Genomic DNA, 17,591 nt, shown 5'->3' with positions numbered 1-17,591 from the left:
AGAACTACAATGCATGGCACTTAAATAAGCACTTTTGGCACTTTTTGATGTTATGAGTGCAATAATATTCAGGGGGGGTGGGAATTAGGGCTCCCAACCGATAGCATCTGCCATTAACCAATTTATTGATTACATTCGATTACGCTGATATAATGCCAAAGATTCAACACTGAGCAAAGTGTAAAAGAATGCTCAATTTAACAAACAAAAGCAAGAAGTAACATACCAGAGCTAAATTGTCTCATAAAATAAACAGGTTGGGTCCCAACTCATGGACCTACCAATTAATTATTATTTTTTTGCTCCCTCAACTGATTAGTCACTTTAAAAAATCAAAATCTTTTTACAATTAAACTAGCAAAACCTCGCCGCCTAGAAAATACTCAACAGTCTGCCACGCATTTACTTGGGAATAAATAAGACCACCTAATGTCACTGATACCGGCTTTGAAACGAGAAGTACAGAAGTGTTTAGAAACAGAACACCAGAAGGCGAGTGCTGTGGATATTTTTGTGTCAGATAATTAAAATGTAGCATTTGTCCTTCAGCTTCATTATGGAACAGATACTATTGCTATTACTTTTCTCTTAGAAATGAGGGGGGGGGCTGATTTTCTCTAAACTGGCTAGGCAAACATTGTTTTAAATTGGAACCTATACAAATGAGCCTTCCCAGAAGTATAGAATGTGAACCAGGGATCGTTACGAAGTTGTTTACTAGCTGTACAGTATATTGTAAAATCGTCATAGAACTGAAAAGTGAAACAATTTATTTTGTACTCAAGCCTTAAAACCTAAGCACTATCTCTGCCTTATTTAGAACGCTAATTTACCAAATTAGTATGTATGAAGTGAAACTGGATTCTGCACTTTGATATTAATGGCATCAGTATAAAACAAGATAACAGTGCACAATAGAAAGTAAAGTCGCAAAGGTTCATGCAAGCCTTATCCTATTCACTGAACTTTTAGATTTAAGCCTCGGAAAACTATCCTTTCTATGATAATAAAAGCTTTAAAACAGTATTAATTATAAAGCTTAAGGAAAGGAGAATGAATTAGTACTCAGAGGCTGATCTACTTCAGCTTAATAAATATTTACTTTTCATGTTAACTTTTTTTTACAATTACTGTACTAGTGTCTAGGTTTCATACATATTTTTCATTTTTCTAAAGTAATGAGACTATGGAGGCCAGAGAAAATAACTGCACACTTCACTGTTTAGTTTTCTGGGCCACTCAACAAATGGACATTTGGGGATAGTGATTACTAGCAATTTAAACCAGCATTTTGTTCCCTAAGTTACTTACTCCACAGTCATACATCAGAAAAAAGGTTGAATCCTTTACTGTATGTTGCAAATGGCCAATTCTTTCTCAGACCACTCTTAGGCAGATATATGTGACAGTTCATATCCGTATATATAGCCAAGGCGGTTCAAAAAGTCCGTACATGTTTGGTTTGGAGAACAAGATAAAAGATCCAGCCCCTACCACTCCGGATACATAGTTAAGAAAGCTCAACCATGGCTGGTGCTATGTTGCAATTGACAAACCACAGTTTGAGAATAGCCTACAAACAAGAATATGAAACTTTTGAGCCGAAATAGGGCTTCACTTCATGATTTGCCCTAGCTATGGTTTGGTGTGATGTCTGGATTGAAAACCCACCTCTAGAGGTCACTACTCATAGAGGCTGGAGTGATGAGCAAATTAAAGTATGCAAAGGTCCACACCACTGTATGGTTCTCAACTACAGGCACAAACCAAGGTTTGGTCCAATGTCTAAACTGAATTGTCACCATAATTCTATATTATGTTAGACAAATGCATACAGAAATAAGCTCCCAGTAAATGTGTTTAGGTTGAAGTACAGATAGTGTTTAAAGAAGAATGTTGCAACTAATTCATACGGCCATTTTTAAAAGAGTCAAAGTGGTCTGGAGTACCAGAGTTGAATGAGGGAGGTGTAAACATAAATTCTGCTCCGCCATAAAGCTGAACAGAAGGTAGCTTTCAACAAGTCACTCTTTCTCCTCAGTCTAACTTACCTCACAGGGTTGTTGGGGATAAATTGGAAGAGCTGTAGGCAAACACCCTTAAGCTTTGTGGAGGAATAGTATATCAATGTGATAAAATAGTATTTTACCAGTGCGATAAAATAATACTTTCAGAAGTCTGAGAAAGAATTATTTCTCTTTCCAAAATTAAAATCCATATTCTGATAGTTTACAAATATTTCTCTAGATTACCTTTGACCCAATTCTATCACTTAGGTAATAGGAAATGAATGGAAAACTAAATTCCATGTTGTGCTCTAATTACTGAGACTGTATTTACCTTTTAATTTCTAGTCTACTGGCACCAAAGTGAGAGGTGCTTCTTCAAGCCTATTTTAAATGAGAGATAATGAAACTGATATTTTTTTTAAAAAACCCCAACAACAACTGCTTTTACAATACTTCTAAAAATCATCATAATTTTCAAAAGAGATTTTTCTTAAAGTTTCATCTGAAGTAAGCTCTTAATACTGAAAATGTTTCTCATAATTAATAATAACTCACTAACAGGAAAGGTGCATCGATTTTGGAGCACAGACAGTTTATAGAAATTAGATGATTCTAAGGATTCCCTACTTACGTTCTACAAAAGGTTAACAAAATTCGCTTTCATTAAAGGTTTAGAATCATAATGTGCAGTTTACTCTGCACATTCTTAATGAATTTCACGATCATCTTAAAATACGTATCTTTAGTCAATCCATTGAGATGTACCTATAAATACTGTTTTACACTGAAACAATCATCTGCAAAAAATATTGTACAAAAGAAAAGAACGGCATATTGAGGCTTCTGAAAATTTATAACAATAAATAAAAGAATGCAATAATGTAATACAGTGATGCTTGTAATTAATTTTTTCTCCTGCTTTTTGATTATTCAAATCGAAATCCCCATGGAGCCAGCCTTTCCCATCGATTTTAAAAAGAATTCGCTCTTGTCTTTGATGGAAATAGCCCATAACAACATTTTGTTGCCTTAAACATTCAAATGCTGCTTATACATGTCTCTCTGGGGCAAGTTTAAACTCTAATCATATTCATTCAGCACTCTCTTTTTTAATAAAAGAAAAGCCAAAAAGATGTCTTTTTCTATTAACAGGAATATACTTTCGAAATTACCTGTTAATTTACAGTGCACTATTTCATCTTAAATTTTTGATTAGCTTATTCTGAGAAAGTTTCTTACATTCTGATTGTAAACTAGTTTGGGTTCGGTCTATGTGAGAGATTCAATGAGTTGATGTGCAGAGAATATATCTGTATTCATGTCATACGCAGCCAAATCCACAGCCATAGTTCAGTCAAAATATTTGGATTAAAGCCAATGAGAATCTAAGGTGCCTGGATTGTGGACTGCGTTCTAGACAGGGAATGTCAGTGAAAACCTGTACTCCAGTCATTCCAGTTACCTGCATGGAGCAATACTACTACAAGTAGCTACTAAATTGCCTTTAAGGGTCAAACGTTTAGGTAGAAAGCAATACATTCCTATATGAAACATATACATCTCTGCAGAGAGGGAGATGAGAGATGGAGGAAAGAAGGGAGGAAGAGGGGGGAGCCAATGTGCCTCCAATTCTGGCATATTTCCCCCTGCGTACAAAGAGGTTTAGCACACCATGTCCCAGCATCTACTAGAGCAAGCTGTATTTGTGCAGTTTGCAAGCAGTACAAGTTCTCCATTAGAATCAGAAGGGCCTAACAGAAATGCAACAGGGGCTGTATGCTTTCCCATTATTAAGAAATAATCTTACATGTTAAGAAGAAAGAAGAACCAAAATCCTAAAATATGCACTATTTGCAGGGGGTAGTACTAAAGCAAATGTCACACCCGCTTTTACGTGCCGCTGCTGGCCACGCAGTCTTTGCATTTGTAGGACAACGCTCTCTAACCCCTCAAGAGCCTACTTTGCCTTTTCTTGTTCCCCTACCTGCTCTCAAATATTTTTATGTGTACAGGCACGAAATATGTTCCAGTATTTCCTAAAATAAATGACACAGAAAACTATTCTACTCTGAGCAAGCTTTGTCTCCGTATTCTAATTTTGCAAACAAGACCCACTACAATTATTATTTACACAGACCATTACAATTTACGTACAATTTAAAATAGTATTCTCTGAGGAAATCCTGTTCTAATGCTAATTTTGCTTCCCACGGCATCTTAAACTTTTGCATCAATTTCACAATGGCCATTGGTTATCAACAGGGTAATTTGTTTTTGTAGTATGAGAAATGCTTTTACTGTTGTCATTATTATGCTTTACATGACTTATTCACCTGCTGCTGGTTGTAAACCAAGGAAGCACAAAAACACTGGGGTGGATTCAAACATGGTAATGCATGGAGGAGATGCTACACAATCAATGAGACTTCAGTTGGTCATGACTAACTTAAGTCCCACCGATCTCAGTGAATCTACTCTGAGGATAATTTAAGCTCAATTCACTATGCATTATTTCTACACTATTCAAAGTGATAAATAAATTGTAACAAAGTGAATCCATTCAGCATACAAATGATGAAAAATCTTACATCAATTTTGAAATACTCATTTTCCCCCAAAGGAAAAAATCCTTACTAGCAAACTTGAAGATACAATGAAAATAAAAGCTTTAAAACCGGAAAACGGGCTCATGCAAGTATAATATACCTTAAACTATGGACATTAGCCAGTTTGCCAACTAATTAAACTTTCTGATTCTCAATGGCTACTCAAATAAAGATCGGCAGGTTGTGCACATTCAGATTGTCGGAATGACAAAGTATTTATCCGCAGTGTTTTCAAACATAACTTTACTTATCAAAATCTATTTTGTGTCAGCACAAATGCCCAGTTATCTTTTAATGTGCATGTTCCTTAACTGAACAGCTATCAACATCTAATATCATCCATTCGCTATAGATAATTAATACTACTCTTCCGCTTTAGCTATGTTATCTCTTAAAATAAACATCACATTAAAAAATAACTTTTATTTTCTCTCAAATTAATTCTTTTAAACTCTTTTTATGATAGCTCCGAATCCCATAAAGAAAGATGAATTATCACATACTGAGCCCAAGCTGTGAAACAGGAGGAGACAAATAGAGACCCCTACTGTGTTTAACAACGTAGAAGAAATTCCACACTCAATAGAAAAATTTCTACCCTTTTTTCCACAGGCCACATAAACTGATAATATGAATGTGAACGGTGGAGGGCACTCTTGCTATGCAAAACTTTACGTTGACCCAGTATGCTTATTTTGATCTATTCAGTGGCCTAAATTTCACTATTTAACAGCCACCTGTGGCACAGTCACTAACTGCTTTCTGCTTAAAGCAAATGCAACTCCCAGCCAGCCACTAGTAGGGCACTTCTTTGCACCTATAAAGAACACAAGCAAGCACTTTACATTTTGTTTTGACTAACTGTAAAACTGTAAGTATCATATATTAAAATGTTAGCAGTGTATTAGCAACGATACACAATGATCTGGCGAAGTTTAAATACTGCACGTATTCAGTTTTACCAGGATTTGTAATTCACTGCGAGCTAGCTCGTGTTTCCACTACCCAAACACAGGTGACACAAACTTTTATTAAGAGCTAATGCAACATTAAGCTTTAATGGCTGATGTGTATCAAGTGACGAATTATTAAATACTGCATTAACAGGAGTCTAAAAAATGTAAGAGATCACTTTTTAATGCGACTTTCCAGCTTCAGATACTGTTCACAAAACAAAAGCTAACATCTAACCCATTTTGACGCTTACAAGTTGGAGAGCACGAGAAACGGAATACCAGTTTGATAACGGAGAGCCTTCTGTAGAAACATATCCACTCCAACAGCATCGTAGCTATTTGCATAAGTGCATGGTTGCAATATCAGGCCTGAACTCCAGCCTTGAAATATAGCGGTATCTCACCGATCTAGCTCTCCACGGATAACTATTCTATATAAATAAAGTAACATAACCACTAACAAACCAACTGGGTCAGTTGCCATCATCCTTGTGAAACATTAATATACATAGAAAGTGAGGTGGATGGCCAACAAAGTTGCTTCGATTAAGCAAAATAAAACTGCATCAGCTCTGGCAAGGTTAATTAAGGAATTCAAAGCTACATAAAAGAAGGCTCCCCCCCACCCTCTTTAGAACTGTAAAGACTTGTGTCAAACTAGATGGGGCATTTGATAAGCTGCACAGAATGTACCAAAAACTCAGGCGGATCTCTAGTTAACACTCAGAGTCGGTGTTAACACTTAACAGAACAAGTGGTAAGCCGCGCTGCCAAGGTCAACTGCACAGATGTACTAATTGTATTATGAGCTTGACATCTAGTGGCCACCCCTGGCAGGGCAAAGCAGGCAAAGGTTAAATCAGCAAACCTTGTCAAAGCACTTCTAACTACCCACCCTCAGGGAGAGTCCATCGGAAAGCTCGCTGGCACTCCACAATCCCACCTTTTCATTGACAACAAACAAAAAAAGACTCTGTAATACACTCAGCACCAAAGCACAGAAAACAGAAAAGGGGGTGGTCTTGAATGCTAAACGTAATATATCTACATCTTCAACACAAGGAGAAGGAAGGCATTCCTTTGCAAAATATGCAGACCTCCTATTGTCTTTCATCGGTGCATATTATTCTATCCTAGCTCAGCAGTCTAAACTTTTTACAAGAACTGCTTTTGAGTTCTGCTTAGGTATTGCTGCCACATTCATTCATGATTAGACAAAAGAATCACCCACAGTATGGTATTCTTTGATGATATATATATATATATATATATTACAAAAAGAAGCGTTGATATTTTATATTTTCTGTGGTACTTGTGTGACATGACTTGTCACTGCCTTTGGCAACTATCCAGCACTTGCTCTATTATTTAAAAAAAACCCATGGATCTCAAAGTGGTCTACTCTCAAACAGGTTTAGGAGGAGACTATGTATGCACAGCTCGTTTCCTTTCCACTGCTTAAGTTCATTTTCCTAGAAAGCACTCTCAAAAACCCCATCCAAACTACTTACTGAATACAAATATTTAAAGTAAAAGTGAAATTATTCATATAAAAATGAAACTGCAGCAGACATTTTGCACTATTAGGTGAGCATAATTTTGAATCTATCTATTGCTTACTGTTGAAGCTATTTTTAACTAAACCTTCACTATTTGTAAAAGCATGCTGTGTTATTTTGCACCTAAAATGCATCATTTCTGTGTTTTCAATTTTTCACCTCCTATTATATATAGTTCAAAATATGACAGAAACTATTCAACATCCGAGCGCATCTGCTTTATTATCCAAAGCTGAATGGAATCCTGCCCTTATTTTTAAAAAAATGCTTACTAGACATGCTAGTGTGGCTTTGGCATTCAGTTAACAAACCAATTCTTAAAATCCTATGTTTAAATGGATGATGCGCACAATTTTGTTTAGGCTGATTCAAATTTCAGAATATTTGTGTGTTAAAAAACTACAAGTAGCTGCTTTAAGAATATATATGATTCTTTAAAAACACATTTTGGCTGGAAAAGTGATCAGCATTCAAATTTGAACATCCAGCTTATATTAATTGCACAGAGCTGATTGTAATGATTTTTCAAATAAAATTAAATGTTTCTTATTCATGAAAGACATATGTTTCACTGCCTCCTTGAAGAGGTATATCTGGGATTAATAGCACAAAGAATTTGAGACTTTTTAGTCTGCTTTATCATTTGCATACTAAAATAATAAACTAGTAAATTTAATTTCTGCTATTAAACAATGCTTTTGGAGGGGGTCTTTGAATAGATATAAAATAGGAATGAAATTATTATAATGCAGCCATCTATAAGTCTACAAGTACAAGCAATACAAGTTAATTGTCTTTCCTCATGCCAACAGTTAATCAGCAAATCTTGTAAAGGCTTATTTTTAAACTGGAAAAACAAACAAACCAATGACCTAATTATTATTTGAAGTAGAAAGCTTGGAAAAAGTCACACAATTTCATATTTAATTCAGGGCTTAGTGTTACTTCTAGTGCTCTTAAGAGTATTACATGTTACAGAACAGTATAACGTAATACCCACACTTCTTTATCTATATAATTTTAATGGACATTAGCAAGTATGCTACAGACCCACATCTACAAAATAAATGGCTATATTACAATGAACTGAGGGCAGGGAAAAAACCAACCCCAAATGTCTAATATAGTACTGAAGTGAGTTAAAATATTTATATTCCTAAAGGTATGCCTATATCTGTCTGTTTGGACATATATCTTTCTATATCTATTTAAAATGTGTCAAAATTATGAGCAGAATTTCAAGAGCAATAATATCAATGTATGACACACACACACACACACAAACACACACCACAATACAAATGTATTTTTGTTAGCCATGTAACATTACTGTAAGAGTTGGTTCTTACTACACGTAAGCTAAGCAATAATTACTGTTACCTTAAAATACATTAAGGTACAAAATACATTCTCAAAATTTCTTCTAATAATTATTTTAAGGCCATCTCTGATCAGTCATCATGCACTAGAAAATGCTTAGGGTTCCCCCTCTTCCACATTGTCACTGCATTTGGGTTAAAGTGTGTGCAACATTCCCATTTGCTGTAACAAAACAAGACTGTTCTGTAATGCTAGTAATCTGTTGATTTAGAGATAATCATTTAACTGGGGATGTAAAGTCTCCTGATATTTGAGATTAAACTCATTCAGCATAGAGAGCAGCAAATTCACCATATTGGGTTTTATAACAACTCCTTCAGTTATTGTGCCACTCTTTATAATGACCATTTCTTTCAATATGGCACCCTTTAAAACGTTTAGTGCATAAATACCTTTCATTCACTACTTGTCAGCATAAACCGCTATACAGATTCTAATTAATCGCTGCATGCAAGCATTCATTCTCCAAATTGCCAAAACTATCTTTTCCCACAACAAACGTTTCAAAATATTACTTTGCGATATTCTGAGTGGTTTTCATACTTCTCAGAATGCTCTGCTTCGTGAAATAAAGTTGCACTGCACTGTAGTTCAAGCTGACTTCAACAATTATTTATTGTCTTGCTAAAACTTCCTATTGTAACACTGCCACCTAAATTGACTGGCCTTCGTATAACTTTAAATATGGCCTAATGTTTATCTTCCACTCTGTCAAACTGTCAGGTTTCTTTTTGCTACTGTGTAACATAATATCTGCCAGAAAAAGGAGCATTCACTCTTAATAGCTTCCCTTAATGAAAGTAGTCTTCAAATGCAACATTAAATATGATTCTATGTGTGTGTGTGTGTGTGTGTGTGTGTGTGTGTGTGTGTTTATACACACAGAGACATACACATATATGAAAGAGGCAAGCTTTATAGACTTAGCAGCAGATTAAGCAGTTATGTTATATAAAAGACTAAGTAGTTAAAAATACTAATGAGAATGAAGGTTGAAATATATTTAGATTATAGAGTATTTTTATTGGGGGGGGGAAATGCTGCAAGTGTGGCTTTTTTGGCGTGCTATAAATGGTGAGAGCTAGTTTTTGGCCTGTTGCAATACAAGAGCCAGGAACTGTGGCAATGCCTTGACTATAACTGTAAACTACAATGAGGAGAGCTGACTTTATAATATATGTTTGAACTCTTATGAGCCTTTAAAGAGGAAAAAATACTTAAATGTAAAAAATGTGTAAATGATGAGCACCATAGTCTTGTGCTTACACATACAGCAACTTATGTACCTCCCTATATTCCGGTTTCTGAAAATGAAAGTGCAACATGCAAGCAGGGCTACTTCAGCTCATTACTAATCCCTTACAATAATGTTTTACTCTATGAATTAAGATATATTAAAAAGGGACATAGAACATTCTGATTACAACATTCTAAAGCAGAGAAGTATTTACATTGTTGCATTTTAAGGGCTGCTGTGAAAGCCGATTTTGAGCTATTCAGGGACCACAATAATAACGCTTTTAAAATTCCTCACTGGGATGCAATGTAGTCCTTTTGATGGAAAGACTGTCTTTCTCATTCGGCAGAAATAAATCCATTCATTTGATCATGTAGTCATTGAGGGCAATACAAAACAAACCAAGTGTGAGAAATTCTATGTGATGAAGTAAACAAAACAAAACCCCAAAAAAGAAAAAAAAAGAGAAAAAAACATTTCCATGACAAAAAGATTCTTTGTTCTTAATCTACACACCATATGCAAGCGTTTCTTTTTAGCATATCTCCTGTTCTAATCTTGGGTGACATGGCTACATAGATAAGAGGTGCTAAGCAACCCCCCCCCCCCAGAAAAACCCTCCAAGCTGAACAATTTTCATCAATTTATTAACTCACCAGAAGTACCATAATGAGGCACTTTTTTCCCCTTGTTAACTTTTTAAAATATTCAGTGTTGTCTAAATTCTTAAACCAAGGACCCCCCCCAAACCACTACAGATTTAAATAACAATGCTGTATCTTTATTAAAGAAATGCTGATATGCCTACATTGAAGTATTTTGAAACCAAAGGAAGTGTTAATAACAAAACAAGAAATGCGTAATTTTATACTTCTGCTGTGACCTAGGGAACTTGTTTCACTGCCTATCCATTATTGCCATTACCCAAGAAGCTTTTCACATTACTAGCTGCAGCCAACCACTTCCACTTCTGTTTTTGGAGTCCTTTTAGGAAAAGGAGGTGGTAGGAATGGTAGCCCGGCGCATTTGCCAATATAGCATGTGTTTATGAAACCAAGCCACACTGCCCTAAGCTTCAAGGCTGTAAAGTTTATTTAAAATAGTGGAAAATCCTTTGTTGCCAACTTCTTCTCCCACCCCCCCCTCAGAACAAACTCCTTTTCCAAAGTGCTGTGTTTTTTACTGGGCAAAATAAAAAGGAAGAAGGGCTGGATGTAGTAATTATTGATCAGCAGGGAGGGGAAGAAATTTATTTCCAACCACGATTTTTCCTGATTATGCTGGAAATGTAGGCTTTATAAGGGAAAGGATGAAAAACTTCCCAGTGGATTTTGTCTTCCCCTCCAGAAAAAAAAAGTGGCAAATTTTAAGTGCCACATGGTGAATATAGTTACAAAGTGATCCTAACACATTCGGAAATGACAGCTCAAGAAAATAAGTTTGACCAGCTGCAAACCACAGAGATTTGGAAATCAGAGACTACTTGTTTCATCAGCAAGACTGAGTGCGCCCTTTGGCACGCGGGGGCCCAAAGAAACCCCTTTTTCAACCTTGCGAGGAGGAAAAGAAGATGCCAATTCATAATCCAACCTCGAAGCCATGGGCATCTTCATGGCAATAGAGATGGGAAAGGAAGGCGGGAGTAGAGACCCAAGCTCTGGCCCTGAGGGCAGGCAACTTATCCACCCCAGGCCTCCCTCCCTCACGCCCAGGAGAGACATCTTCTCCCTTTGCCCCCCCCCCAGAAAGGAACCACCACCACCCCCTTTGGCCTCGGCCTGTTTCTTTGAAGGAAGCGGCAGGAAGTCATAGGCGCAGATAGCGATCTTCTCCCAAGCCCTCGGCCTGGCCACCTTCTCTGGGCGTCGGAGGGAGGAGGAGCCTCGGGGGCCTCGACGAAGCCCCCTCTCGCCCACGAGTGCCCAACGGCCAGGGGGGAACGGAGGGGCTTACTTCAGAGTAAAGCACGGTCAGGATCGGGTAGGGAGATGGGGTTTTCCCCCTCCCCCTTCATACAGAGAGGCCTCGTGGGGTTTATTTGTTGCCAAGGGGGACGCGACAGCTGCCGCCGTCAGGGCCGCTTCCGGGCGGTTACACCAGCGGAGCCCCAAGTCCCGAGGCGGGCTGGAGTTTGCAGCCTCGGCGGCTTGGTAAAAACCGGGGGGGGGGGCTCTTATTAACTTTTCGCTGGGTTTCTTCCGTCCAAAACTCTAGATTGTGAACCCCGATGGGGAGAGGCGGCGAGAAGGCGAGCCTCGGCCGGGCGTGGGGGGCGTCCGTCTCCCACACGGAAGGCTCTGCCTGCTCGCACCCCCCCCCCTTCGAAGTGTCTCCCTCCGAAGCCCAGCCATAATTCAAGCGGCCGGGCGCACGCAACAGGGCCAGCAAGGGCTTCGCGACAAGGGAGGGAAGCTGGGCAAGGTGGAGGCGGAGGGAAGCCGGAAGAAACTTGGGCCGAGCGGCTTAACTTTCCTTCCCAACGCCGGCTGCACTTTCTGCTGCCTCTCACTTCCCGGAGGGTGGGGTGTAGTTTCTACGCTGAGCTCTCCACCGGATCTCCCAGGATCAGGAAGCGCACACCCCTCAACTCCAGCGCGCAAAAAAGCCCTCCCTGCCCCCAGGGCTGCTGCGCCCTCTGGCTTACCCTGCTCCGAAAGCACCTCGGCTTGCAGCTCCTCGTCCGATCTGAGATGCTGGGGCTTGGCTTGCTTTCGCCGAGACATGCTGCTAACTGAGGCGTCTTCTGGTGCCTGCTTTTTGCAGAGACATCGGCGAGAGGTGGAGCGCTGGGGTGGGGTGGGGGGGAAGGGGTGGTGGTGGAGGGGCGATTAGGTAGGTGGGGGGAGGAGGAGGAGGACTTGGTGGCGAGGGGAAAGTCGAGTCGGCGTCGGGCGGGCCACCCCTTCCTCCTGATTTCGGCGCCGATCAATTAAGAGCAGCAGCAACTCCCCCTTCCCGGCGACAAACTCACGAAGCGCCCGAGCAAGTAGCGGCGGCGGCGGCGGCGGCTGAGCCGGGCGGGGGCTACGCGGGTCTGTGCTGGGTGCGCGGCCGGCTGCGCGCCTCGCGCATGGGGCTCAGTAATTATGATTGTGAATAATGCATGGCGATTAATGATGCCGGGGGCGAGCGCGGATTGGCCCGGCTCCAGCGGGCTCGGGCTGCATATGTAAATGAGGGAGGACGCTCAGCAATTAGCCGCCTCAGTCCGCCCAAGGATGCGTCTGCCCGGCACCAGCAGCGCCTCCTGCAAGAGGCACCGACTGCAGAGGTAGCGGCGGCGGCGGCAGCAAGCGGGGACACGGGCGGCGGCGGCAGCAGCAAGCAGCGCAGTACAGCATGCACCCCCACGGGGCTCTCTCTCGGCGTGTGCATTCACTTTACACAACATAGGTGCCAAAGCTTCCCGGCTGCGGGGAGGGCATGTTCTTTCGCGGCTTTTCCTCCCCTTCCTTTCAAACAAAATTACATCACTCTGTGTCTTTTTTCCAGGTTCCTCTTTACCCAGAAGTTAGTCTGCATCGCCCTTAAGTTTCTTTCTTTCTTCTTCCTGCTGCGGCGCCGGGCTAACGTCTTTTTGTCGAGAGATTCTTTTTATAAAAAAAGAAAAGAGGAAGCGGGAGAATATAAACAAAAAGAGCGAGCGAGCGCAACTTTTGCCTGTGTTTGTTTTCTGCTCTTCGCTGCCTCGTACTGCACGTTTATGGCTCGCGTCGCCTTCCCTTCTGCGATCGCTGGCCGCCTGCGATGACTTCTGCTTCTTTGGGGAGGGGGGCGTTGTTTGGGGATCGGGGAGGGGATCGAGCAGCCAAACTCGAGGACTCGGGGGTGGGGAGTTTTGTCTTTCACCTCTCGCCTTCTCTTCCCCTCCTTCTTTGTCTTGCAGCTTCTCTCTCCTCTCACGCCGACCAACAAGAGTCGCTCGGCCGGTGCCTCCTTTGCTATAAGATCGCCGGCGGTGGCCACTTCCTGTTGTCCGGTGGTCGGAAGTTTTCTGTTTTCTCCTCTCTCTCTCTCCGGCTCCGGCACAGGTTGCCGTGTGACTTCCCCGCTCTTTGGGGCGCCGCCGCCGCCGCTCCTCCTCCTCCCCACTTGCTCCCGTCTCCCTTCTCCCGAGTCGCTGCGCCCTCGGTGCCAAAGGATCTCGGTTTTGTTTGCAAAGAGAGAGAGACAGACAGACAATCCTTGGTCGCCGGCAAAGGGGGTGTGTGGTGGGGGGGAGGGGGGGAAGGTGGGGAAAACCCACCACCAGCGACCCCCAGCGAGGCTTGGGAGGGGGCGTGCGGGGTTGGCGCGGGGGAGGGAGAGCGAGGGTTGGGCTGCCGCGGGGGAGGTGGGTATTCCCTGGCCGCCTCCCCCGCCTCTTCCTCCTCCTCCTCCTCTCCCACTTTCGTCGATTGGGCGGCAGCCTGCCTTGGCACCCGGCGCTCGCCAATCGATGCCTCCCCCTGCGCGGGAGAAGGAGGACTGCGCGCCGCCCGGGCGTCGCGGGTTTCGGCGAAGAGAAACTTTCAAGTTGGGCAGCGGCGGCGGGGCTCTCGCGGACTCCGCCTCCTTCTTTCTGCTGCTGCCCCCTCGCCGCCGACGCCGGACGAGCAGCTCCCGGACGCCACCGAGGGCGGCTCTCCGCAGCAAACACTTGTCCACACCGGTGGTTCCCCCCTCCCTCCCTGCCAGACTCCCTCTCTCCCTCTTTTGTTTTCCCCAAGAGAGAGGAATCCCCTCTTTCCTCCCTTCGATCCTCTCCTGGGATTTCCTCCCAAGTTTCTCAACTGTAGTCTTGCTTCGCGACCGGGGGGGTGGGGGGGAGGCTGGGCGCTCCGCTCCGGATCCACCCCGAAGTGTGAAACTCAGCCACAAGTTGGGCACGAAAGACCCCATCGCTCCCCACGACGGCGCCCACCTCTAGGGTGTCCCACGGACCTATTCGCCTCCTCCAACCTTTACATCAACGCTCCTGCCATCCTTTCTTTTTGTTTTCTTCTCCATTTTCCCCACTGACTCTCTCCCCCCCCCCTCCCCAAGTTTTGCCATCCGAGCTAAATATCGCTGCTGCAGCTTTGGGGCTCCGTATCACCTCCGGCAAAGTCTTTGATCGCGGGATTGCAGGCGCCCACCTTGCAGAAACGGGGGAAAGGAGAGGCGCGGGGGATTTGGGGGAAAGGGTTTTCCTCCACTTCCTTCCCCCTCTCTCTTGCATTAGGCCCCCTCCTTTCACGTAATCCCTCCATCCTTAACCTTTAAGGACATCCACAGCTCGGCTTCTCTGGGGGAAACAGCGCTTGTTAGGGAAACTTTTCCACGCTGCGTTCAGCGGAACCAGCGCCGTTCCTACCGAGCGCTTCTCCGTTGCGCCGGCTTCCCTTCCCTTTCTGTTCCGTTTGTTGCGGGGAAAAAAAGTTTAGACAATCCCCGCAATCTGATTTAATTTTTTTTCTCAATCTCTCCCGGCGATCTGAATTTTTTTCTCATTTTCTCCCCCAATTTCCCCCTCTAAAACACGTTGAACTACGCCTTTTCGCATCGTTTTTAATAGTCGAAGATTTTGAACTAAAAACAAAACAAAACCCGGAAAGGGCTAAACGAATAGATTTCCCCAAAACAACCCTCCACCTGGAGCGAGACTATACACCACGAAAGCAAACCCAGAGAGCATTTCCTGCTAATTCTCCCCATATTCCAAGTGTTTCGAATGCGATGCATACATGTTGTGAACGTGAGACTTTTATTTACTTTTTATTGCTATTTGTTTTGAGTTTCTCTTATTTATTTTCTCCTCCTTCTCTCCCTCATTTGCCTTTCTGACTTCTCTCCAGGAAGACTTGGAATGGTTCAAGGTAGCTGGGAAGTTTTGCAGTCTCGGCTGGGTCATCTGCCAGCAGAGAACTGGGAAGGGGAGGGGGAGACGAGAAAGGACGAGAGATGCAGCTCGGCGAGAATCGGAGTTGCTGGGGGTTGTGTGAACGTTTCCCCCACAAGTAGACTCCTTTTCAGGACCCCCCGCGTATGTGCAAAAGTGGGGCTGAAAGGAATAGGTCCAGGGGACCGGCAGCGACTGCTGCTATAGAAACCTTCCGGCCGGGAATTGAAACACAGGCGGGTCCGAGATCTCCCCTTTCTCTTTGGCGTGTTGGCATTTCTTACGAAGTGCAAAAGACCAGTTATTTAGTTTGGCTGTGATCCTAAGCACATTTACTTGAAAGTAAACGCCCGCTGGATCCGAGGGAGCTCCATTTCCAGTTCGCGCCTGCCTTGGGATCTTCTATGCCTTCCAAGAATATGTACCCAAAGCATCTTTCCCCGATCAGATTTAGATAGCTATATCTGCCTATATAAATACGAATTCAGTTTCAATCCGGTCGTCACCTGCAAAGCAATTTCTTGGAAGCTTGTCCACCATCCCAAACCATGTTTTTTGTACATGGATTCAAATAAAATATTCTTATAAAAAATATATCATGAATGAGAGTTGTCTAAAAGCTTACTTTCGCTTCTTGGAAATCCCCAACACATACACTGCTAGAGATTTTGTGAGATGGGAAAGGTTCTCTAAGGGGGAAACGAAAAGGGGGGGGAAAGAGCCACTTAGGGATGTTTAATGACCAACCGGCCTTAAGAAGGCATCGTTTCCAGATTTGTATCTCCTGTATTTGCATAGCACTGCATCTCACATCTTTTCCGGTTTTGTTTTAAACACACAGAGACACACGTGTTGTTGTTGGTTATTTAATGCGGGTCGGGGGAGATAGAGGTGTGTGTGTGTGTTCTGGGAGTCGAAGGACTTCCGAAAGTTCTTGCTTTAAAAAACAAAAGAATACCAACACTCCCCCCCACCTCCTCTGCTTGTGTGGAAGTGGGTCACCAGAGGAAAGCCTTTAATGGAAGGGTCGCTCATCCTCTTTACTTCACACCTGATTGCTCACTGCCACCCCCACCCCAAAATCTTTCCCCCGATCCGGCGGAGAGAGGACCGACATTTGTCAAATCCGGTGGCTCCCAACTTTGGAGATGCCGCTTTTTCTCTGAGGGCTGCAGTTTAAGGGAGAAACAATCAGGATGTGAAGAATCGAAACCGCACCAATTCTACCTCTCCCTACAAACACTTTCTCTGTCACGTAAGAAAGTTTTCTGTAGCCCTATCCTAAAACCTTCAAGCCGAAATAAAGGAAGTAAAACGTAGGGCGATATACAGAGACACTTTGGATAGTAGGTTAACTGAACTATGTGCATAGCTGCCGAGTTTTCCCTTTTCTCGCGAGGAAGCCTATTCAGCATAAGGGAAAATCCCTGAAAAAAAGGGATAACTTGGCAGCTATGACTATGTGTGGATTACAGCACAAGCGTCGAGATATTAAAATAATAATAATAACCTATAAACCCAAAAATCAAGAACGTGTGCATACAATCCCTGCCATTTTACTCCTCGCCCTACTGGTAGTACAGAAACCTTATAATATTTTAATACATAATAGTGGGTGGTGCGTGGAGGGGGGGCATTATCAAACACCAACTTGCTTTGCCCCCTCCCCCTGTAATTAAATCTAATTTGTTAATTGCCCTTCCCTCCGCAATGGTGTTTTCATCTGAATGGAAGGCACGCAATCATTTTGTCTGCTTGATAATAATATTTTTCCAATTAGTACTGTATTTTGTTATAACATTAATGGGATACACAATTATGCAGGCTTCCTTTCATTCGTATGCTTGAGAAGTGGGGTGGTTGGTTGGTGGGAAAGGGGTGGCAGAGGAATCTGATCTGCAAGATTGATTTCTCAGGAGGGAAAAGGGTAAAGAGTTTAATCTCCCTTGTGTATATGCATATCTATATAACTCCGGACAGAGGC

At 42.6% G+C, this 17,591-nt stretch overlaps 1 protein-coding gene across 1 annotated transcript in view; it reads right to left on the bottom strand.

Annotated features, from left to right (window-relative positions):
- SALL3 (spalt like transcription factor 3) overlaps positions 1–5,901 on the bottom strand; it is a 15,629-nt gene extending 9,728 nt beyond the window's left edge. Inside the window, exon 1 of the mRNA XM_060278230.1 lies at positions 5,823–5,901. Coding sequence (XP_060134213.1) covers positions 5,823–5,901 — 79 coding nt within the window. The remainder of the gene's footprint in view (positions 1–5,822) is intronic.
- Positions 5,902–17,591: the final 11,690 nt, after the last annotated feature.

This window comes from Zootoca vivipara, chromosome 8 (genome assembly GCF_963506605.1).
Source record: "Zootoca vivipara chromosome 8, rZooViv1.1, whole genome shotgun sequence".
NCBI lineage: Eukaryota > Metazoa > Chordata > Lepidosauria > Squamata > Lacertidae > Zootoca > Zootoca vivipara.
The sequence above is the reverse complement of the archived record's forward strand: the minus strand, read 5'-3'. Positions and strand labels throughout refer to the sequence as shown.